The 24,728-nt window shown below is 42.1% G+C and overlaps 1 protein-coding gene across 1 annotated transcript in view; it reads left to right on the top strand.

Moving 5' to 3' along the window:
- The window catches only part of LOC138266661 (pyroglutamylated RF-amide peptide receptor-like), a 1,190,446-nt gene that overhangs the window by 1,154,879 nt on the left and 10,839 nt on the right, over window positions 1-24,728 (top strand). The window contains exon 5 of the mRNA XM_069215467.1: window positions 2,521-2,618. Coding sequence (XP_069071568.1) covers window positions 2,521-2,618 — 98 coding nt within the window. The remainder of the gene's footprint in view (window positions 1-2,520; window positions 2,619-24,728) is intronic.

Genomic DNA, 24,728 nt, shown 5'->3' with positions numbered 1-24,728 from the left:
GTCATAAGAAAGTGGGTTTCACGAGCCAGCAATGACTCCATTATAACTTACATAAAAGGTGGAAGAAACTATTCCACAAATTGTTTATAGATTTCACCTATTGTGCCAGTGGCTTTGCCTAAAGGGTCAGTTTGCATTGCCTACAAGAGCTTTGCCATTATGATAGGTGGCATAAGTGTATATATCTACCTTGGAGATTTCATCAGTAGGTATCATAAGAAGAATTATGCAGAGGTTAGATGTGGCTCCCTTGGGAAATTGACAGCACCCATTCCAGTAATTCGGGGAGTGACGCAAGGGTCCTCACTCCAACCTTGTTCCTATTATACATCAATGACTTGGTGGCCCAGCTAGAGTTGTGTAAGCATGATGCCCTGAGTTTAGCTAATAGGAAGGTCCCAACGCTACTGTTTGCAGACAGCACCTTACTGGTCTCTAAGTCTCCTATGGGTATACAAAATTTGTTTGACCAGTTTAGTGTCTTCTGCAGACAGAGATGGCTTGAGATCATTCTTAATAAGACCAAGTATATGATCTTGAACCTTTGCCACACAACCCACCCGCAGCCATCTTTAAATGGTGTCCCCTTGAAGAAAGTATGTACTTTTGAATATCTATGGTACACTCACACAGAGCATTTTCATTGATCTGCTCAGATTCACAAATGCAAAAGTAAGTTAGAGCACCCCACAGGTGGTATCCTGAAGGCCTCCCAGGGTTCTAGTTTACGGCAAATATCTCCGGCCCTCCAAATTTACAATTAACAAGCACTTGGGGGTTCATTATATGGAGGATAATTATGGGGACATGAGAATAAAAATGGTCTGGAGTTGGTGGAGCATTGTTTTCTATGACTTTTAACTAATCTCCCCTTTAGTACCTCGCCTATTCCCGTCTGGTTAGAACTTGCCCATAGATTCCTTGCCACAGAGTGTGCCTTAGATGCCTGCTGTACTGGAGAAGGGTCTAGGCTTCTGCAAATCTAGTGCCCTATTGGATGGGATTGGAGGAGATTTTAGGGCTCCTTGGAGCTACCAGGATCCTCTGGTTTGGGTATATCAAATCCTGCTTAATAGAACTGGGGTGTGAGCATATCTAGACGGACCCTGAGACTGCATGCAGAATATCAAAGTTTCTTCTCAAGGGGACCTGCTGGGGGCATGTGGATGGAGGACTGCATAGAACTGGGAGTGTGGGCCCTCTGATCTTAGCCTTTCTAGAGTTAATAGATGTCTACTCTCTGGAAGAGTACATGGATGTCATTTCAAAATCCTTGTATAATATATTTGGTATTGCGACCTGCCCACTTCGCTTTTTTACTACTAAATGACAACGTCCCTCTACCGATTCTGACAAGGCTTGCCCCTTCTGCCCTGAGGTAAAAGAATGCATTGTCCCTCTTGTATTTTTCTGTCCACGTTACTATGTACATAGGAGGAAATGGATATTACCACTGTGCCGCAATATGGAGACTAGAGACTTAAGTCAGCTTCCAGGATTCTTAGATCCAACACAGCACCTCCAATTGTATTTGCTATTTCCTGCTTCCTGTAGTGTATGTGAGGATGCAGGCAGAAAACCGTTGTGCCCTAAATGCTTTGTTGGCACTTTGCAGGCCAACTGCTATTCATATAGGTCTGGGGATTGCATTATAGTTAATGTTTTTTTCATTGTAATTAAGTGGATTTAACATTATTTACTGTTTTGTATATTTTTTAGCTTGATCTTGGTCCCTTAGAGAAGTGTATTTTATGTGTTTTAATAAATTATCTTAATTGTGGGCAAAGTCTATATACTACTGGTTATGCTGCTATCTATAGATCGTGTTTTTTTAAAAAAAATATCTTCCGATGATTTTAGTGTCTTATTTTATAATGTTCTTATCTGTTTGTCCTTTTATGGCATTCAGAATTGCTAATTAAAGTAAATACAGTAAAGCATGTATATCTAAAGGTCATGACGGGAATAGGATTTGTTTTAAAAACGTTACTGCTGTGGAGTGAGTTCTCTCTAATAATATCTGTATATGCTATTTTTGTGTACACGTGTTTTTTAATTTCCTAACGTTTATGCAAAGTTATTTTTTGCTTTCTTCTTTCAAAACCAGGGAATACGATAGTATTTGTGTTGAATATCATTTTCCAGAATATTTATTTCTTGCTGTGTTCTTTTTTGTTGTATATTTATTTTCACCCCTCCCCCACTCACATACAGTTTTAAACAGTCAGAAGTGACTACTAAGCCCCAAAGCATGCTCCAAGAGATGTTATTACTGTTGATGTGGGTTTCTAATAAGTTTGGACTAAAAGCAGTGGCAATGGATGTGAAGAGCATTGATCAATGTTGGGAGGTACATAATGAATGTCAAGTACAGGTGTGAATGTTTGATGGTAGAAAATGTTGGATATAGAAAGGCACAGGATCTGAAGGCCTGGATCTGAATGCACAAACTGACATGACTATCCATTGGACTGCCAGAGAAAAAAACATTTCCTGATTCATTTTTTATGATCTTTGCAGGAAGAAGAAACGGGCAGTGATGATGATGGTTATAGTTGTTCTGTTCTTCACGGTGTGTTGGGCACCTTTCCACATTGTTCATATTCTCTTTGAATACAGTGAGTGTATTACCCATGAGAAATATATTGTCCCCTGCATGTGGCGAACACAATGTTCTCTTGTTTGGTGGATTTCTAACTACCAACTTTACAGATTTTTTAAAAATGCAGGCATAATTAGGGTAGCTGCATATATTCCTGACTGAGAAAGATAAATTCCGATGTGTTGTCTGAATTTATTCGAATGGAAATTAGAAGTTAGAAGTATCACCCTAGCTAATGGGAAAAATGTCATATAATTCAAACTTTTCTTAAACGTAGGAGTATGTGTTTTTATTATGATTTTATATGCATTCTGGAAAACAGTATTAAATAATAAGTGCTACTTGTTGAGTAAACATTAAACATTAAGAGGGTACAGAAAAGTAGGATACACAAAATATGCGTTATCATCACTTAGTTTCATTTGCAAGTTCATCCCCATCAAACGACAGCATTGGGGTCTATGTCTGTCAGTTACTCATTCTATTCTATTCATTCTGTTTACCTTGACTAGCATAATTTGGCACACCATGCCCTGCCTACTGGAGGGTCATTTACACTCCAATTCGCAGTAATGTTTGCTCAGGCTATTTTTGTAGCAATACAGGTCTCTGAGGCTGTGCAATTATTAACTGTAACAACCTGAATCAACTGCTAACATAACAATTTCGGGACACAGGCCAATATATAATTACAAAATTCCAAACAAACGAGAAATGCAATTTATACATCACAAGATGTTGTGTTTGTAAATAATCATTAGCTATGTTATTGTAGGCATTGCTGTTAAAAACGTCTTAGTCTATTTATATTGCTACCACCCACGGCCTAACTCCTCAAACATTCCATGAAAGATTTGATCATCTTCAGATATTATTCCTCAAAGAATATATGAACCAAAGCTAATATACAAAGCTTAACATTTACTCTTTTTGTAACCTTGAAAAACGAGTTTGTAGTGCTAATTTCTTCGCCAGGGATATTATTTTCTTCTCCAAACACATTCAAAGACATAAAGAGAAGAAATGGGAAGCAAATCTTGACAAATCTGACTCGTGTCTCCAACCCTTTGATCATCAACTCTCATAATGTTTGTGCTTCAGCTAGTTGCCTATTCAAAAGCACCTTGGCATAAATATATCTACGAAAATGGACTCCCTCACAAAGGTGCAAAATAGTAGATGGCAGGCATGCCTGCATTAGAGGAACTCTCCTGCCAGATCATACACAACATTTTGAGAGTCTCTAGAAGTATTTTTCTTTAAAATATGAGTTTGCAAAAATTGACTAGGTAAAGTTATGAAAGCTGGAAAAATGCATACAATATCAATAGTCCCCAGATCTGATTTGGGCACTTTTAGACTTGAACATTGAGGAATCTGTTTATCATACACTCCCATTTGTAAATTAAAAACCTTTTCCATTACCTACATCCCTGGCTATTGCTTTAGGTGGGTAAAATTATTCGTCTTTCATTTCCACCTATTTTTATTGTCCAGCTATGTACCTATCAAAATGATCTCTTGTTTTCCCTATGGAATATGCTAAAAATCTAATCTAAGTCTTGATCATCTTAACTTGTAACGTGCCATGGTTTGTATTTCAGAAAAATGAAGACAGAAATATCATGCTATAAAAATATTGTGGCTTATATATTGACGTATAAATATGGAGATGATATGCATATATAGGAAAATTAAAAGTTTCTATTCTTAACCCCACATCGATGTACCTTGAGGATATACATGTATCATCGAAGTACATATTTGTGAGGTTAGACCTACTAAAATTTTACTTGGCTATATAAACACTTACATCCGAGATATTTTGGAATGTGATATTATATCGACAACATTTTTGTATCACAATACTTCATCAACCATAGTATATTGTTGAATTATGTCCCGACCTCTTCGATATGATCAATTTCTGGTGGCAGTGAGCATCTTTGTCTCATTTCACTTAGGATTGCAATACCCCTCCTTCAGTAAAAGCCTTGAAATCAGCCATTCACTAATAAAAATCTGTGATGGAGTATTCATGTAGAAATAATTTTTCCAGAAGGAACTTTGTTGGTTGCTGAAGGAGAGTTGTATTATCAGGAAGTGTTATAGTCCCACTATTTTTATTCAAACATAATATAGAAAAGTGCCATAATGCGAAGGACCATGAGAAATGCTGCACAATTTACTGCCACAACATCACTCCCTGAACTTCTTTGACTTGAACTAGGTCCAACTTCTCCATTGCCATTAATCCTGGCCTACACCCACCATTCCTCCATATTTACCTGTAGACTCATACAAGTTCTCTGATGCGGTGCCATTGTTGTGGATGATATAGTGTCTATTTAGCTATTTAGAGGGTGGTTGAAGAGCGATCGCAATACTTTCATACGCACATTCGTTTGCTGATTCAAGTAGTGCAAGTGTCCCAGTTTCATAGTTTGCCAAGGACTCCAAGTCCATTGCAGAGTTTGTGAACTATCTGTCTTCTTTTAAAATTAGACAATACGCATCTTTGCTGTCTGCAATCTTTGGAATAGTTGTGTTCGGTCACACTTCAACAAATCTTAAGCTTTACTCTCGTAGGCAGAATATTAATACCAAATAGACTACTGTAACAACGTATCCTTGTGGATCTTTGTTTTAATGCAACACCACTTTCCAAAAGATGGATGTACCTGAGAAGACCACCATATGTGTGCCACTGTACTCTGGCTATTCGCACAGATTCTCCATCTGTGTTGGATGGACATCTTATACTGTTGAGCAGTGAGATACATACTAAACATAGCAGGATTCTCGGTGCTGAATGCATTTGAGATTCTGCAGCACATTCATCCAGAGGTCCACCCAGCTTTTGATTTATATACCTTTCTGCCTCTGTGCTGAATTTCTGTTTACCACCCATTGCCAAAGTGAATCTATATAATGCACATATCAGCCACATTTTTTTGATAATTTTCAAATGCCATGAACAACCTATTCAGTCTAACGTTTGGTAGGGTGCATTACTTTACCTCATAGTTGAACCCAGATCTTAAGCACATGTTTCAATATCATTCTAATATGTAGACTTTTAGGCTGGGGAAACGGAGTAAGACCCAAATCAAGCTACCCTTCATGGGGAGTGTAGTCCATAAGGATCATTTATTTTTTTTCTATTTTTCTCAAATGTGATACCTGTTAATATCTTAGTAGGTTGGGACATTGCAAGCTGCATCTTTGTTTGGAGTCCATAAGTATTTACGTAGAAACTGTCCATACTTGCTATCTACCCATATGAAACCCCTAGTCTAAAAGCGGCAGAAGAAAGTGTGTAGAGCATTAATGTTCACCACATTAATTAAACCTTATAAAACATATTTTCATTTTGTTTCAGTTTCAAACTCCCAGGTTTGTGCATTGGACCTCTAGGTATTTAATAGATTGCAATGCCCAGCTCAAAGTTGTATTCTATTTTCATTTCATGATTTGCTCCAGTTCCACTGTTAAATTTAATATTCCTCTTTTTTCCATGTTAATTTTAAGCCCTTTGAACTTGCTGAATTCTATTAAGTTGGCCAGAGCAAGAAAAACGTTATTATGCAAACAGCTTTATTTGGTTGCTTTCACCATCAACTAGAATCCCTTTTATCTTCAGAGCGCTTCTGATTCTATATGCCATTGGTTTAATTGACAAATCAAATAGAATGGGTGACAGGAGGCAGCCCTGTTGGTGCCCCTCCCCCGAAGTACTGGTATCAATTTGCAGCCATTAGCCAGGTCCCTGGCTAACAAACATAAATAGCTCGCAATCACGAGTATGTGGTTTGGCCCATAAAGGTTGGCGAAGGTGGGAACAATACTACACAATACAGTAAAGAAATCTTTCACTCCACTGTGAATTATAATATGTATTTTCAAAAGGAAACAGTGCACCAAACAGACTTGATTCTAGTGGCGGTCATCAATGTTCTGCTTCATCCTAGTCCAAACTATTATTTCACACAAAGAAATACCTATGACCCGCTACATCTTCTGATGATAACTACAGCTACTTTTTACCTTCTATTAAGTTTACTACTTGTACTGAATGATACTTCACATCCCATTGTGTTGTGCTATAAGTAATTAAATCTTACTCAGCAGAATTAAAATATCAAGTTCTTAGTACAATAGGTGCCATACCATGCAATCAATACACCCTTCAGTTCTATTCTGTGGAGTGTTTTTGAGCCCTACCAAGGCTAATACAGCACATTTATTCCCCTTGTGAAAACATAATCTTTGATGGAGAACTTCTTGCTGTACCCACTGGAAATCTAAATGTCTATTTTCCTTCCCCTCAGTTTTAATACGTTTTAACCTTTAAGTAAGGGAACTTTGTGAAGGTCGTCCTCAGGATTAAGATCGTATTTTTCTATGCTATGTGGAAAGTAAACAAAAGGAAATACAGAATAAAATAAAGTGTTTTTTTCACAAATTGATATATTTACTAACAAACTAATAAAATTCCCAAGAGTTGTGTATTTGCAAAATAACAGAGATAGCATTTGTAGCACATAGGTATGCTCTTTCGTCCTGGTAGCGGAGAAGTATTTGCTGCAAGAGATTGAAGGGCTTCCATATTTATACTTTACAACCGCATATGGAAAATTACTTTGTGGAAAACCAAATGAACATATTATTGAGGGCATGTTCATGCACCCCGTATGGGAGCTTACTATTTCATCACAATCTTCATGAAATAATCTTTTTTACTGAAAGGCGATAATTTGCTTCTATGGTTACAGGCTAATAGACTTTTTACATGTTGTCTCCCTTCAAAAAGCTACTTGGAGACTTTTGTGCTTACCAAATTGATCTTCTCCTGCTTGGTTAGCTGCTGCTGAACTCCTTTATGGCCTACTCTTTTCTGGAAACAAATATTGGCCTGTGGCTGCAATCCCTTCTCTTCTCTTCTCCCAGGCTCCATGTACGCACCGCCCTGAGTCCCCACCATCTATCATACCTATGAGGAGGCAGCACATCGACTGTCATCATGCAGCCTCTTGGGTAGACTTGTTCGTTGATGGGCGTTGGCTGTTTTAAATGGTATACAGGCTCATATCTGACATTATCCAGTAGTTGGACATGTGCTGCTGAAGCTCTGCTGGTAATGAAGTGCTCAATTTCCATGAATGGACTGAAGAGGGTCCCACAGTTTCTGGCAGAGAAGGGGAATTTCCAAGAAACAGGTAGAAAGTGTACAGTGTAAACAGGGGAGGTGGGTGCTGCTACTGGACGAAAGTAAAGTAAATCAGTTTTAGAGTGTTTTCGGGTGAACAACAAGAAAGCTATCCAGTGACTGATGGCAGTGAGCAAGTTTGTGATGCGTGACTGGAGATGTAAAAGTAGGAAAGTACAGAAAGATTTGGGCCTTATCCGCGTAAAGGTGATAAGAAAATTTAAATGAAGAGATAATATCACCAACAGGTGAAATGTATAGTGGGAAGTGAGTAGGTCTTGTGGGACCCCCACTCATAGAGTGGTGACAGTTGATGTCCTTGAGGCTCAGCCAACTGAGAATGAGATGAGCAATTTGTTTGCTAGTCCAAAATTGCCCAGTGATTCTAAATAGGACAGTAGAGTTGAGTATGGTGTTCGATGGTGTCAAAAGCTGCCAATAGGTTAAGGAGAATGAAATTCCAGCAGTACAATTGTAGTGGTCTGTGGTAATGAAGTTGAATATGTGCTGTTTCCATGAAGATATGAGTTCTTAAACTAGTTTGAATGGGTCAAGAAGTGTTTTGCTAGTACGATAAAGAGAAAGGTGATTGAAAACCAGTCATTCCAGTTTAGTGGACAAAAAGGAAGTATAGAGACAGGGAGATAGTTGGAGGGGATGACGATGAACTGTAGGTTTCGTTAGAAGAGATAGAATCACTGCCAACTTGAAACAAGTCAGGTATACTCCAAATGTATGATATTTAGTTGGTAGGATATAGTTGTTGATTTTGACAATACTGATGACAACAGTGATTTTGAAATAAGGTCTTTAGGAGAATAAGAGTACACGTGGTATCTATACATATTTTTTAATCAGATATATGAGTGTCCATTTAGGTGAAGCCTTTATTTAAATATTGGATATTTCTCTTTCTAGTGATTGTGCTTTTTGGTTTACAAGATAATTGATACCAGATTCAAGGTAATTACATAAATTTAATCATCTGAGACATCTTTTGAATAATAAAGAATCGTTAATAAATAACACAGTACTGGATGTATTGGTTGTTTAATTTCCTTTTTCTGTATGAATATTGCATGAGTCACATTTATGGACAATCACTTACATGGCACTTATGGGGATATATTGGGAATCTCTCACTTGCTTACCACTGATTTGAGAAGTTAAAATATTGACTTAGATAAATAAGCATGGACACAATTTTGTGGTGTGGTATCTTTTCAAAGAAAAGATGTTTAGTTATTTGTGTTGAAAGAATGCTCCTAAGGGTGGATACATGCACACACACAAAAAACGATATAATTTTAAGTAGGGTTGAAATAGAATAAAAAATACATTTTTTAATGTAGTTTTTTTATTGACACCCACCAGCCCTGAAGAAGTCATGTTGTAGGACGAAACACGTGTTGGCTGTAATTTTCAGTTTAGTAGGCTAAGGATTCAATCCACAACGTATTGGACTGAAATTTTACATCTATTTGATTACATACGTCTATTTGGAAAATGGGACTATACTGTTGAACATGAGAATGATTGACCTCAATTTCTTGACTAAATAAACCGATGATCCATTTTTTGATCCAGTGGATCAGAATCTACTACATTGGGTCTGAAATGTATGCATCAGTGGTTGGAAACATTGGGGGTCATTCTGACCCCGGCCGGCGGCGGAAGCTACCGGCCTGGCTGGAACCTCCAGAATACCGCTGCGCGGTCAAAAGACCACCGCGGGTATTCTGGGTTTCCCGCTGGGCGGGCGGGCGACTGCCAGAAGGTCGCCTGCCTGCCCAGCGGGAAACACCCTTCCATGAGGATGCCGGCTCCGAATGGAGCCGGCGGAGTGGAAGGGGTGCGACGGGTGCAGTTGCACCCGTCGCGATTTTCAGTGTCTGCATGGCAGACACTGAAAATCTTGGTGGGGCCCTGTTACGGGGGCCCCTGCAGTGCCCATGCCATTGGCATGGGCACTGCAGGGGCCCCCAGGGGCCCCACAACACCCCTTACCGCCATCCTGTTCCTGGCGGCCACGACCGCCAGGAACAGGATGGCGGTAATGGGGGTCGGAATCCCCATGGCGGCGCAGAGGATTCCCCAGGGCAGCGGGAAACCGGCGGTACACCGCCGGTTTTCCGTTTCTGACCGCAGCTGTACTGCCGCGGTCAGAATGCCCATGGGAGCACCGCCAGCCTGTTGGCGGTGCTCCCGCGGTCGTTGGCCCTGGCGGATTTTACCACCAGGGTCAGAATGACCCCCATTGTTTTTTAAGAATTAGGGTTGTTTTTGTACATATGATGATGGCATTGTTAAGTGTGAAGAATTATATATAATGTAAATTAAAGTGGTAAATGTTTAAAAAATTAGTAATTCAAATGTTTGTGATTGTCTTTGATACATAGATACCAGGGAATCGCATCCGTAGGATCCCTGAATAATTTTAATGGATGACTGGATATTTTCATAAATGGATTGAATTGGACTTATAGTTAGTTACATTTGTGTGCCTCACTGTTTTTTTCATACTCCAAATGTATGGTTGGCTGTTTTGATAATAGAAATGAGTTAAGCTTTGAGTGAATGAAGAATAGTGTGGGTGAAGGAAAGAGATATTGGAGCAGAGTTGTAGTCAGGGGGGCATATTTATACTCCATTTGCGCCGAATTTGTGTCATTTTTTCCGACGCAAATTCGACGCAAAACTAACTCCATATTTATACTTTGGAGTTAGACGCGTCTAGCGCCAAAGTTCATGGAGTTAGCGTCATTCTTTTGCGTGAACACCTTCCTTGCGTTAATGATATGCAAGGTAGGCGTTCCCGTCTTAAAAAATGACTCCGATGCATATGCGTCGTATTTATACTCCCGGGCAAAAATGACGCCCGGGAGTGGGCGGGTCTAAAAAACCCGCATTAGTGCCGGATTTTAACGCCTGGGTCAGGGCAGGCGTTAAGGGACCTGTGGGATCAGAATGAGCCCAGAGGTGCCCTCCCCTGCCCCCAGGGACACCCCCTGCCACCCTTGCCCACGCCAGGAGGACACCCAAGGATGGAGGGACCCACCCCAGGGACATTAAGGTAAGTTCAGGTAAGTATTTTTTTTTAAAAAAAATTGTGGCATAGGGGGGCCTGATTTGTGCCCCCCTACATGCCACTATGCCCAATGACCATGCCCAGGGGACAGACGTCCCCTGGGCATGGCCATTGGGCAAGGGGGCATGACTCCTGTCTTTGCTAAGACAGGAGTCATTTCAATGGGGGTTGGGAGTGAAAAAAATTGCGCAAATCGGGTTGAGGCGATTTTTTTGCCTCAGCCTGACTTGCACCATTTGTGGACGCCCATACGCCATTTTCCCCCTACGCCGGCGCTGCCTGGTGTACGTCGTTTTTTTTCACGCACACCAGACAGCGCCGGCGGCTAACGCCGGCTAACGTCATTCAATAAATACGGCGCCCGCATGGCGCTTCAGAATGGCGTTAGCCGGCGCTAATTTTTTTGGCGCGGGTGTGAATGGTAGAGTAGGTTATTGACTGTTTGTTAGAGTAAATACAGTGTGATGGAAGTGAGATGAAGAGGTTTGCCAAATATGAGAGCTTGCCATTGTGTAGGGCTTTAGATAGTTTGATCAAGACTTGTTTATAGTCTTCGATGTTTGGTGAGTTTTTATTTCAGGGCTATTCACGGAGGAGTGCTCTCTTGGTCTCGAGATGAAGAATACATATGGGCTCATGAATTGGGTAGTGTGTTTGAGTTTCGGAGGTTTCCCTAGATCAGTGGCGCTTAACATTTTGATTTTTGGGACCCCCCACTTAATCATTACTGAAACCGAGGGACCCATTTAGAATCATTAATGGAATCACAAGATCCCAACTGGTGCATTACCGGAAGCTGTGACCCTCAGTCTAAGCATTTTTAAGCATTTTCACTGCAAAACAATATACAAAAATGCAGAAACAAGCAAACATCAAACAAATATACAAATGATGAAATATTTTCTTTAATTTCAAAACAAATATAAAAAACAACATTTTAATTTTAAAAGGAAGGGTGGAGCATTTCTAAATTTAATTGAGCCCATTCATTTTCAATAGAATATTCCTTTTGATGCACATGCACTGCTCCTACGTATCAATCTGAAAACTATCTTAATTACTGGCCTCCAATTTAAATTCCTTCATATTTACAGACCATTCCAAATGTTCAATTATACATTTGCTTCTTTATTTGTATACACTTTATTTTTCGTTTGAGGTCATTTAATTTTCTAAGCAGTTGGGGATTTCCAGAAGAGGCTTATATAGATATGTTGCATTTGATTGTTAAATGTGAGATTTAAGTCGCCAAGAAGAATGAACAAATTGGTGGCTAGAGTTGTATCAAGAATATCAAGAATATTACCGAGCTCAATGAAGAAGTGTACAATTGTGCCAGCGGAGGAGATAGTTCTAATATTTGCTTTGCTGAGGGCAATAACTGATTGGTCTTTAAAGGAAAACAGTAGGGTAGCTTATTAAGGAATGTGAATGGTTGTGAGCTTCTTGTTAAGGAGAACACCCACACTACCACCTTTGTGGTCATTATGGAGTGTGTGGAAAAGGTGGCAGTTCAGTGTGGAGGGGTGTCGGTGTAGCAGAGTCCTCAAAGTCAACACATGTCTCTGTGATGACAAGGAAATATAAAGATGGTTTGTGACAGTTGGAAAGGTCGCTAGTAAGGATGCTTTGTTACGAACTAAGTGCCAAATTTATGACCCAGTTTCCATCACTCTTGCACCACGCAACATGGTGCGAGCGACGCAAACCTTGCCAGATTGTTGCAGCTACGTGAACCCACATTGGGTGGCTTTAAATGGGTTAAAAAATCTGGAGCAATGCAATGCAGCGCAAACCGTTTCATTGCATTGCTCTGCAAGGAATGCATTCCATGGCTGTCGCGTGGGTGTTCCCATGCAACTCCTATGGTTTTTGCCGCATTTCCAGAGTTACAAAACCTGGTAAATTTGGAAATATGCCAAAAAGATAAGCCTCCCTAACAGAGGTGTAACAAGAAGAACTATCTTTAGTTCTCCTCGTTTTTCTCTTTCTATGTCTGCAGCAAATATAGAAAGCGGAAAAAGCCTCTCAGGATTGTTTTTGAGCAGGAAGGTGTCCCTTCCTGAAGAAAAGTAATCCTTCCTACAACACAGGCCACGGTGCAAGGGTGTCTACATTGGCACTAGGCTGCCTAAAGAGCCCTAGTGCAGGGGGAAAGGACAGGAATGTGCGGTATTTGATAAATACCGCACATTCCTTCCCTTTTCCTGTGGCACAGGGCACTGCAGCAAGGTGACTTGCTACAGTGCCCTGTGCCACAAAAATAATTATGCCCCTGAGTGTGAGTTCCAAAGACAAAATGAGACAGAGTTTATGGGAGGTATTCTGCGTGAAGTCTCTAGTATGTCTGACAGTGATTCTGGGCGGGTCTATTGGTGGATTTGCAGATTAATATTAGCAAATCTGGGAGGTGATGAAGTGGCGGGATGATGTGTTGAAGTGAATGGTGTGACTAATCGTATAGGTCATAGGTTTTGGCAAGTTTAGGGTTTAGGAAGCGAAGGGTAAAGATTATGGGGATGAGCATAAAGGTGTGTGATGGGATATGTGTTGAGCAAGTGGTGTTTAAAGAGGCCATGTAGTTCAAAAGTTTAGTGACAGTGCAAAATCATGTCGAAAGTAAGCTTACATCATTGCATGTGTGCAGCAGCACAGGCATCCATTAACGGTATGTAAACGTACCGCTAAGGCAGTAAGCGTGCTACTTTGCACCAGAGTGTAGTATGTGGAGATTAGAAGAGTGAAAGTGAAGAGTGCAAGTTTAGATGTGTTTTACATTGAAATAAAGTTAGATTTACGTTGATTACAAAATGGTGCCTTTAATTGAATTTGAGTGTTCTTACACCGAGATTTTATTTTCACTGAGGCTGTCTGCACAGGGTTTCTGATTCACTTCTCCAAGCGAAATAGTCCCACGCTGCCTCTTTTTCAGCCTAACAACATGTGTAATTAAATTCCTCTTTATACACCAACTGTGAATTGGTTCCACATTAAAGTCCCATTTAGACGCCATTAATATGGCTTTCTTGCATTACCTCTTCCTGCAGTTTATTTTAACATGCACGGAGCTGCATATCGACATGGTTAATATTTCTTTCCTGCTGCGTGTCCTTAAAGATAACTACCCAGAAACTTTTAGGGCCTTCTTAAGAGATTGAAGTGGACTGAAAATCTTGCAATTTCTGCCTGCTGTGTGTTCCCTCTCAATTTCAATCAGGAATGCCTCACCTCTTGCAGTATTGCTAAATTGCAGATCCTTATAGTTTTCCTCTCCAGCCTATTTAGTTATTTAAGCTTATTTAGTTTGTGATTTAGAGCCTGCTGTAGATATTGTTGTTACATGTTCTGCTTCTGAAATTACTTAAAATTGCCTTTTTTGACAATTTGAGCCTTGAAGAAAGACCTTCCTCTCTATCTCTAAGTTAGAGGTGTCTCTACTTATATCAGTTTTGCAGTTGGGAGCCATTTTTCATCAGATCAGTGGCTTATCAAATTCTGGTTTTCAATCTACTAGAAAGGCTTTGCTGCTACTTTCTCAGTAATTTCAGGCCAAGGCTTTGAAGGTGGTTCGGTAGGATTCATGTCTGCTGCTTTGTGCTTTAAGAGAAGGTTGGCAACTTTTTGCCTTGATGACCTTGGTGTCTGTTACATGAGGGACACGTCCCTACCTTACTGTTAACAAGGCTTACTTATCTCTCGTGGGCTTGTATCTGTATGCAAACTGTGTTCACTATGACCCCGAAAGCTTTCCACGCTTATTACTTATAAAGTGCATACCGCTTTTAATCTATGTGCCTTTTTAGCAAGGCCACAAAGGTCAGCGACAAGCAGACAGTTGTCAGTGTCATGCGTCAGTGGGCAGGTCTAAGCACTGACCATTCTAAAGCGCATAGGACTCATCCCTATTGCATCAACCATGCGCCAGTCACACAGCGGTGCCGGTACTCCTTAACTCAATATTGGGTGGTACTTTATGCACACTCTGGTAGTCTGAACTTCCATTCTCTGCTGGATGATTTCTCTGCTGGATGATTTCTCTATATTCCTGCTCCATCGTTCAATTACCACATCACTATCTCCATTATATCATCGGTGGCTACCTTCTTAGAGTCTTTGAATCACATTGAATGGTGGTTACATTGCTAACCCACAGCAACATATTTTTCTTTCTTTGCCTTCTTAAGCTGCAGCCACTCCACTAAGATGGCCCTTATTATATATTACTGTTGCCTCAGTGATTGTTTTACTCTACATATATATATCTCCAGCACTTTTTTCATCCTTCTCCTGTGCCACACAATTATCGTTCGGTACCCTAGCACTCCAGCTGTCAGCTCAACGTTTGAATCAAGATACCAACAGTGTGCACAAAAAGCATTGGCTGGCCCATCTGACTGTGCCTGTCGACCGCAGCTCCACCCCGTTCCTCCGCTTCCACAGCAAATCATGTTTCCTCTGTCACGCTTATCTTCTGTACTTTGGACCTCACTAAAGCTCTGTTGCAAACCCTAATTTATTGGGTGCCCTCAGGATTCCTTTGCTAACTCCCAAAGGCAGTGCTCCAGTCCACGATGGCTCCTCTTGGATCTCCCTCAAAGCAGTCTGTCTATACTCTTGAGCCCACAACTTTTTTGCATGGCGTGCGTGATAATTTTCTTTCATTAAGTGCAGTTTTAGAATGATTTTCAAGCCATTAGATACTGTTGTGAATGCCTCAAAGTCAGGCAAGTGGGCTAAACCAGTGGTTCCCAACCTTCCGACTTCGCAGACCACCCCCTTTATCAATACTGGAACCCACGGACTCCCACTGAATCATTATTGGAATCCGGGGACCACCCACTGAGTTATTTCTGAAAGCTGGGGACCAAATCTGTAAATATTATTTAATTTTCGTAGCAGTCACGTACCCCTGAGGAGGCTTTGCGGACCCCCAGGGGTCCTTGAACCACAGGTTGGGAACCACTGTGCTAACCCATTCTAGTGAGATGTGATAAATGTGTTGCACTGATTAATTTGGCCCAAAACATAATAAAACAGAATATTACAATACTGCCCAGAACATGGTCCAAAAAGGTTCTGCTTTCACTGGTACTATTTTTGTAGCTATTATAGGGAAGAGGTGATCAGATAAGGAGTAAGGCACTTTTATATATTCAAACCGAGCCACTCATGACCTAGATGTTACATACAGATACATTTGGAAGTGATTTGTACGATCCGCTGGTGATGAAAATAACACATAAAATATATTCTTGTAGGATGCTGACATCTCAAAATATCTACCAAATCAAGGGCTAGATGTAGGTACGTTGCAAATTGCGACTTGCAATTTGCGAGTCCGAGCGACTCGCAAATTGCAACTCGCAATTTGCTATGCAGAAAGGTGTCTCAGACACCTTCTGCGACTCGCAATGGGGTCGCAAAGACCCACCACATTAATATTAATGAGGTGGGTTGCAGTTTGCGACCCCATTGCGAGTCTGGGCACTCACGGGGATGGTGGCCTGCTGGAGACAGCAGACCACCATGTCTGTGACTGCTTTTCAATAAAGCAGTTTTTTTTTTTCCATCTGCAGCCCGTTTTCCTTAAAGGAAAACGAGCTGCACTTGGAAAAAAATACCGAAACCTTTTGTTTTGGTTTTTTTCAGAGCAGGCAGTGGTCCATAGGCCACTGCCTGCTCTGAAAAAATATTTTTGTGATCATTCACAAAAGGGAAGGGGTCCCATGGGGACCCCTTCCCCTTTGTGAATGAGTTACCATCCACTACAAGTGGATGGTAACTGCGAGTTGATTTTCGACCGCTTTCGCAGTCGAAAATCAACTTACATCACGTTGCAAGTCGCAAATAGGAAGGGAACACCCCTTCCTATTTGCGAGTCGGAAACGCATTTTGCAAGTCGGTTCCGACTCGCAAAATGCGTTTCTGCATCGCGCGAGGGCTTTTGCGCCTCGCAAACGGTGTTTTTCGCCATTTGCGAGGCGCAAAAGCCTTGCTACATCTGGCCCCAAATGCCTTAATGAAATTATGTTTTGTCTGCTAAGAATTTACCATACGCATAGTAAAGCACATGGTACATAGTGCATGCTTAATTTATTAATACATGGGATTAGTAACAAAGTAAAATATCCCCAAATATATATGAAGATGGGGAGTCAGGTTATGTTGTGGATATTCAACACTGAAATCTTGTGACCTATGTTGGGAGAGACCAGTTCTTTCCCTGCTTTTAAGAGTCGAGCCCACAAGTACCCCATCCCTGTTGTAATCTCTCTTTGAGCTTTTAACCACGCCCATGTCACACCTGTCACTTTCATTGGTTTGTGGGCTTGCCTTATAAAATCTGCTTGATTTCCTTAGTGAAAGGCATGCATACGTCTTGTCTTTTCCGGTATTTAGCTCTGCTCTAGTGCACCAGCCAACAACTGAAAACATACAGGGCTCCATGTTTTCAGCCTGGTTTCTGCAATACTTTGTCTTTTTATTTTCCACGCAGCGTGATCACGCTGGATTTTACATTGAGCGATCGCGCTCATTTTTTTTCTTTCAATTGATGTGCCAAGAAAAGTCCGGTAAGGAGTTTACAACGCTAATAGCTCTAACTTAAGCAAATGCGAGACCAGTTGCACTGCAAATGCTTGCTTATGAGTGGAATAAACAATTCACTGTGCATGTCCCTAGAGGAAGATTCTACCGCCCATTCTGCTTTCTTTCCCCCTCACATTATGTGCGGAGTTGTACTGTGTGTCACTATACTCAAAATTCATAATCTCTTTAATTGATGCCATTTGATGATTTAAAAGATGGATTCCCTACAGTACACTTATTAATGACTGTAATAGATTTTTAAATATCAACAGTTATGAATACCTTCTACTGCTTTTTCTCAAACACCCAAAACTATTTGAAAAATGATTGTGTCTTGTTCAGAATGTCAGCCTGTTTTATACAAGTGAAATGAAGCCTTAACATACAACTCCAGTAGTTTCAAATAAGTAATTACCTCTTTTGAAAACGAGTTACGGTTCAGGACGAATGCAAAATTATTTACGTTTTAATTAGCAAAAGGTAGCACAATGTAGCATACACATGTATCGGCAATAAACGGATGTTATATGAGGGTTTACTGATATTGCTTGAACATCTAAGAAGGCTTCAGAATATTTTAGCCTGAAACATAAAACGTCGGAATGGAAAATGTGTGTTATGAACATCTCGAAATGTGTCCAAGTGCCTTAACACAGTAGAGGAAGGCAGAGGGGAGGTCTTAAAATTAAACTGTTGTAAGGAAAACTGTTTACCATCAAGCAAGGATATGATCTAAGAAAAATATATAGCATAAAGTATCCGTGTACATGTATCAAGAGTCTTTCTGAGACAGGGACAACTTGGAGCTGATTCCAAAAGAAGCCTTCTTTATGTGAGAAATGATGAAAGAGAAAAATGTGCTTGACACTGGTCATAAAAAAAGCGATGGCTCACATTCTTCTATAGTTGGACCTGGCCCTCTCTGCAGGGTCAAGCACAAACCTTTTGCCCTCACCCTCCATGTTTTTTGCTGAACACATTTTGCCTCCCTTAGGTCTCTGCACACTTTACCACTGCTAACCATTCATAACATGTGTGCTCACTCCCTAACACATGGTAACACTGGCGTATCTCCAACTGGCATAATTAATTTACTAATATGTCCCTAGTAAAGTGGCACTACATGTGCCCAGGGCCTGCAACTTAAATGCTGCCAGTGGACCTGCAGCAGTGATTTTGCCACCCACTTAGATAGCCCTTTAAAAATGTCTCAGGCTTGCCACTTCAGCCTATGGGTGCACTTTTAAACTACCACTTCGACCTGGCAAAATAAACCTTCTGAAGGCCTAAACCTTCCTTTTTAATTCACATAGGTTACACCTAGACTAGTCCCTGGACAGTCGAGAGGTCAGTGCAGTGTATTCAAGAAGTTGGGCATGTACTTTTCCGTTCTACTCATCCTAGTAGTAAAAAACTCATTATTCGTTTTACACTAGTGCAAGGCCTACCTCACCGATAGGATAAAAGGGGAGTTACATTATTAACTTAATAAGCTGTAATTTCCAAATGGGAGCAGTTCACCAGTTCATTGTTTAGTGTCTTTGGAATTGTAATGAAATGTTATCTATTATGGTAAATTCAGATTTTAATTTACACACTTTTGAAAATGCCACTTTTAGAAAGTTGACATTTTCCTGCCTTAGCCATTTAGTACCTTTAGCCTGTTCTGGGTCACACGACTGGGCGTAGCTGAAAGTTAGGGATTGTGTATTTCTGCTAGGCAACCACACACAACAGAGAGCTTAGGTGTGCCTGGGGCAGCCATCACTGGCAGGTTGGGAGGGAGGAGCTCGGCACAGCGCCACTTACACTTGAATAGGCTGTGTCCTGCCTTCACACAAAACCCCTGTAGTTCGTCTGGAGCCAGGACAGGAAAGGCATGATGTCTGAGGCGTTCATAGAGAAACCTCTAAAAGCTTCTACCCCACTTCAAAGGCACAACTGGGTGTAAATATACTGGATCTCAGACACAAGCTCCTCAGTACACTTCTGGATTTGCTGGTACCCTGACAAGAAGAAGGGCTGCTGTGCTGCTGAAGGACTGCCACTTTGCTGAACCAGCTGACCAGGTGGACTACTGGGATAGTTGGGTGGCCTCCTGATCTGAAGCCTCAGGGACACAACAGGTTTCCAACAACTTTGCACCTGGACACTGTAATCTGTGAGCCTACACTCCCAAGTGGTACCACCCCAGTCTTGGACCCTTAGAAGTGGGTTGAAGGTTATCTGCCAGCCCTTGTGGATCCAGAAAAACTGATGCATCTCTTCTGCGGCACAAACATGAGCAGAACCAAAGCTTTGCCGCAGCTGCGTGACGCGGATCTGAAGCAAAGCCCCGCATGGGAACAACTACTCCGTGACTCATTTTTGACAACGGACTTTTGCATCGCAAGCTCCCATCAATGGGATTCTCAATGATGATGCAGGACCTCGTGCCTCAACCTTGCTGCATCTCTGAACCGGTGCATTCCTTCGGCTGTGCAACACATCTTCGATGCAGGTACTCACAACGCTCTGCAAACCAGGATTTAAGTTATTCAGTTCAGCAGGCTTCACTGGGTCCCTGTAGCATGCACACTCTCCATCACAGCCAGCTAAGCTTGTGACTTTGTTTCGGTCTGGCGCAACCAGATATCCACAGTTAGCACTTTACTCCTTTTGGTACTATTTTTAATAAAAATGTTTAAAACTGAATATCTCCTATTCTACAGATTGGACTTTTGTCATTTTGTTCTTGTGTTATTTATTTAAAAGTATTCTGTTTTGGTTTTCTAAACTGGTGTGCGATCCTTTTGTGGTGTGTTTTGACCATGTTACTGTTTGAAGTGTTGCTTTAATACTTTACAGATTGCCTCTGAGTTAAGCCTGACTGCTCTGTGCCAAGTTACCCAAATGCTGAGCACAGGTTAATTTAAGGTTTGCTTGTGACTTCACCCTGAGAAGAATAGTGGTTGCTGCTTGAGAAGGATTTAACCCCGTCAACTAGTAACCCAGTTCAGTTTCTTACACTGGTGTTCAGCTGTGAGGATTTGGACTTGTGTTTGGGCAGTGCCATACAGTAATTGTGTACATTTCCACCCCACATAAATAATCTAGGAACAATCGAGTTTTTTAAATTCTCTCTCATTGGCTTATTTGTATTTTTCCAAGTCAACTCTCATTCCTACTTCTTGACTGTCTGAAACCATATCTACAGTAATGGAGTTTGAGCTGGCCAACATGGACCAGTACACTGTGGCTGACCCTAAAGTTTTCTGCAAGGAAAGGGGACTGCAGATTAAGTAGGGCACCTAAAAGTTGGAGATGTAGAAAGCTCTGAGGGCCTAGACATAGGTCCACCAGTTTAGGAGAGCCCACAGAGGAGCAGGATGATGAGGATGATGTGAAAAAGCAGGATCAGGATCTGGATACCAGCCATGAAATGCAGCCTTCAATGGAGGAGGATGGCCAAACTCCTGAGTTCGAACTTCGTGCCAGGGCAGGAAGAAGTGTGTCCTGGCATAGCCTGCTCCCAGAGGAGCTGGTGGACAGGAAGCAGATAGGGACTTAATGTTCCAGATAGCCCAACTCAGGATGAAGGAAAGGAGGTTTGCTCTGGAGGTAAAAAAAGGAGCCTCAGAGAGCTGGAACATAAGATAAAGCGGTTAGATTGCAGCAATGGTGGCAGCATACAACCAGTGTCTGAAGAGGCCAGGAACGTCCGTACACCCAAAGATCTGGTGCCCAACTATGTGTCAAGGGATGCCATAGACAAGTGTCTTGCTGCATATGAGGTATCTCTAAAGATACACAAGATTCCAGAGGAGCACTGGTGGGGATGTCTTGTAGAAACATATGCCTCCAGTGGGGAAGAACATACAGCTTACACTAGAAGTGGAGGACCATACCAGATATTCCCCCATGAAAGCCATCCTTCTCACCAAGTTAGAACTCACTCCAGAGAAATACTGCATCTGGTTCAGGGATAGTCAAAAGATGCAGAATAAGTCTTGGGTGGGTGTCTTGCATTATGCCCACAATACACTGAATGGCTGGGTGGGGTGAAGCAAAGTTGATGATTTTACTGGGTTGTTTAATCTGATACTAAGAGAGCACATCCTCAGTATATCTTCTAGAAAGCTGACTGACCTCAGGAAGCTTGATGCGGAGGCAGACCTCTTGGTCAGTACATGTGTGTCCAAGAAGGTACCTGGGAGTAACCTCAAGAAGGATGAGTTAGGTTCCCTCCAGAAAAATGAAGGTGTGGTTAAAGATGACCCAGACAAGTCTAAGAATAAAGCAGGGGAAAAAGGTCCCAAGCCCTCATGTGAAACAGTGGGTGTTTCTGGTGGCCCAGGGTGCCCCATTTCTAGCCCCACTGCTTTTGAGTGCTCCCAATTAGGAAACAAGCAGGATGAATCTGTCCAAAGAAACCACCCAACGGTAAAACCTCTACAGAGGTGGCCAGCGTGGCCTTAAAGGGTAAGTAGTCCCGAGGGGCAGGTCATAACCCATGCCATGATCTCCTGTAGCTGGGAGATAGACTCAGAGAGTAAGGTTGTGATCCCTGATGGTGGGAATCATCATTTCCACTAGGTGAAAATGAATGGGATCCCTTTCACTGCTCTGAGGGACACCGGGGCTAGCCAGACCATTATAGTGGAAAGGCTAGTTCGTCCAGAGAAAAACACTGGCCAGGTGTGTAGGGCAACACCGGCCCTTGGGCATGAGTTTTTTTGTCCTATATTCTTGATGTCCCTAAAACAGGGTGGGGATATGACCCAGAGGAGGGTCATAGTTAGTCCCCAGGTGCCTATAGACAGCATTCTGAGGAATGAGTTGCTCCTGGTTTCAGGAGAACTGAAAGGGGTGGCTGACCAGGGTGTCCTGATAGTTCAGTTTTCTCGGGGTACCACTCCCAAGCAGAGGGTATGGAAGCCCATAGGGAGAGGCACGGTGAGGGAGGACACACCCAGTTTCCTGTTCAGCCTCAGGGCACAGATCCTGGGCCTAGTGGCCAGTCTTAGGATACCACCCATGAACTTGTGGGAAGTACAGTGGAAGTTGGGTGCCTAACAATGTTGCCCTCCTTTCTGAGAAAACTCAGAGGTCATAGAACCCTCCGAGCTCAAAGGGGACTCCTTGACAACCCGAAGGCTCGAGGGAAGGTCTACCCAATGTCCCTGCTTGGTGCTTCCACCTGGATGTGGATGGTCTGATGCCTGGCTCTTGACTTTGACAGTTGTCAGTGGCCTCTGTTAGTTGCTGTCTTTATGGGAAGAGTTCTCCTTGGGTTGGGGACAGAAGTGTGATCCAAGGGGTGGGATGGGCCACATCACTTTGTTGACCATGGTAGTTTTGTGTGCCTACTGGGATGCATCTGTGAGGAAGTGAAGGTTAGGTGCTGCACACATGAGTGTTCCCCATGGATCAGTCCATTGGCTCGGGGGAGTGTAGGCAGAGAGAGGGATCAAACTGAATTCAGAAGGGCATAGAACTGACAATTGCCTCTGTAGTAGATGGCCATTGTCAAAATTTTATCACCTAACCAGGGAAGTCCATTAGGGTATTCATTAGTCTACCCTGGCTTTAGGCAGGAGGGGGTTTCCGTTGAACCTGGACCTCTCTGCAGGGTCACCTCCAAACATTTTGCCTTACCATCCTTTTTTGCTGAATTTACTTTGCTGGCCTTAGGACTCTGCAAACTTTACTACTGGTAACCAGTGCTAAAGTGCATATGCTCAATCCCTAAAAAATATGGCAACAGAGGCTTATCTGCGATTCGCATATTAAAGTACTTTTAAGTCTTAGTAAAGTGGTAATACATGTACCCTTGACCTGTAAATTAAATGCTACTAGTGGACCTGCAGCACTGATTGTGCCACCCACTAAGGTGACCCTCTGAACATGTCTGAAGCCTGCCACTGCAGTCTATGTATACACTTTTAAACTGCCACTTCAACTTGGCAAAATAAATCTTTTGCGAGGGCCAAAAGTTCCTTTTTAATATGTATAAGCCAGGGTAGGACCTTGCCAGCCCAGAGGGCAGTGTATTTAAAAAGTTTGACATGTACTTTTAACTGTTACATGTTCTGGTAGTGAAAACTTTGTAAAATCTTTTTTCTCTAGTGCAAAGTCTACCTATCCCATAGGATAACATTTCAGTTGTCTTATTATCTGAATAAACTGTAATTTCCAAATGGGAACCCATAGGATAACATTTCAGTTATCTTATTATCTGAATAAGCTGTAATTTTCAAATGGGAACAGGTAGGCAATTCCTCTGTTATGGTAAAGTGGAAATCGTAAATTACAATTGTGAAAATCCCACTTTTAGAAAGTTGGCATTTTCCTGCCTTAGCCATTTAGTGCCTGTAGGCTGTCTCTGGGTCACATGACTAGGGGTAGCTGACAGTTGGGCTTTGGGTATTCCTCCTCGACAGCCAAGTGAGAAGGCCTGGACCTGTATGTTACAATAGAGAGCGGAGGTGTGCCTCGATGGGCCATCACTGGCAGGATGAGAGGGAGAAGCTGGACACAACCCAACTTACACTTGAATAGGCTCCACACAAACGGCTGCATACTACCTGTTGTTAGGACAGGGATGGCAGAATGCCTGAGGACTTCAAGGGGGAATCCTCTATAAGTCCCCCCCTTCAAAGTCACAAATGGGTATAAATACTGCACCTCACAAACCAGCTATTGAGTACATTTCTAGACCTATGGATACTCTGTCAGGAAGAAGGACTGCTGTGCTGCTGAAAGACTGCTGCCCTGCTGGACCTCTGCCTTGCTAGACTGCTTCCTTGCTATCCTGATCTGCTCCTTACTGCCCTCTTGCCCGGGTGGGAAAGCCTGGACCTGTATCTCTTGAGCCCAGAACCCCAAATTGATACCAAGACCTAGTTGTCTGGCCTCCTGATCCAAATCCTCAGGGACACAACTGGCTTACAACATCCTTGCACCTGCACCTTGACTCTGCCATCTGTGATTCTACTCTGGCAAATGGTGCCACCCCAGTCCTGGAGCCTTGGAAGTGGGGCTTAATGTGTCCTGCTAGCCCGTGTAGATCCAGAATAATTGATGCATTTCTTCTGCTGTGCGGCGTAACCCTAAGCAGAACAGATGCATTGCCGCTGCTGCATGGGTCGGAACCATCACAAAGACCCGATTCATATTGCAGCCTGTTACCAACGTAACCACCACTGCCTGACCTCCTGAATGTCAAACTTTGCATCGCATGCCCTTTATTGACAGCATCT

The sequence above is a fragment of the Pleurodeles waltl genome, chromosome 11 (genome assembly GCF_031143425.1).
Source record: "Pleurodeles waltl isolate 20211129_DDA chromosome 11, aPleWal1.hap1.20221129, whole genome shotgun sequence".
NCBI classification, from domain to species: domain Eukaryota; kingdom Metazoa; phylum Chordata; class Amphibia; order Caudata; family Salamandridae; genus Pleurodeles; species Pleurodeles waltl.
Note: the sequence above shows the minus strand (reverse complement) of the source record. Positions and strands in the feature narration are given on the sequence as shown.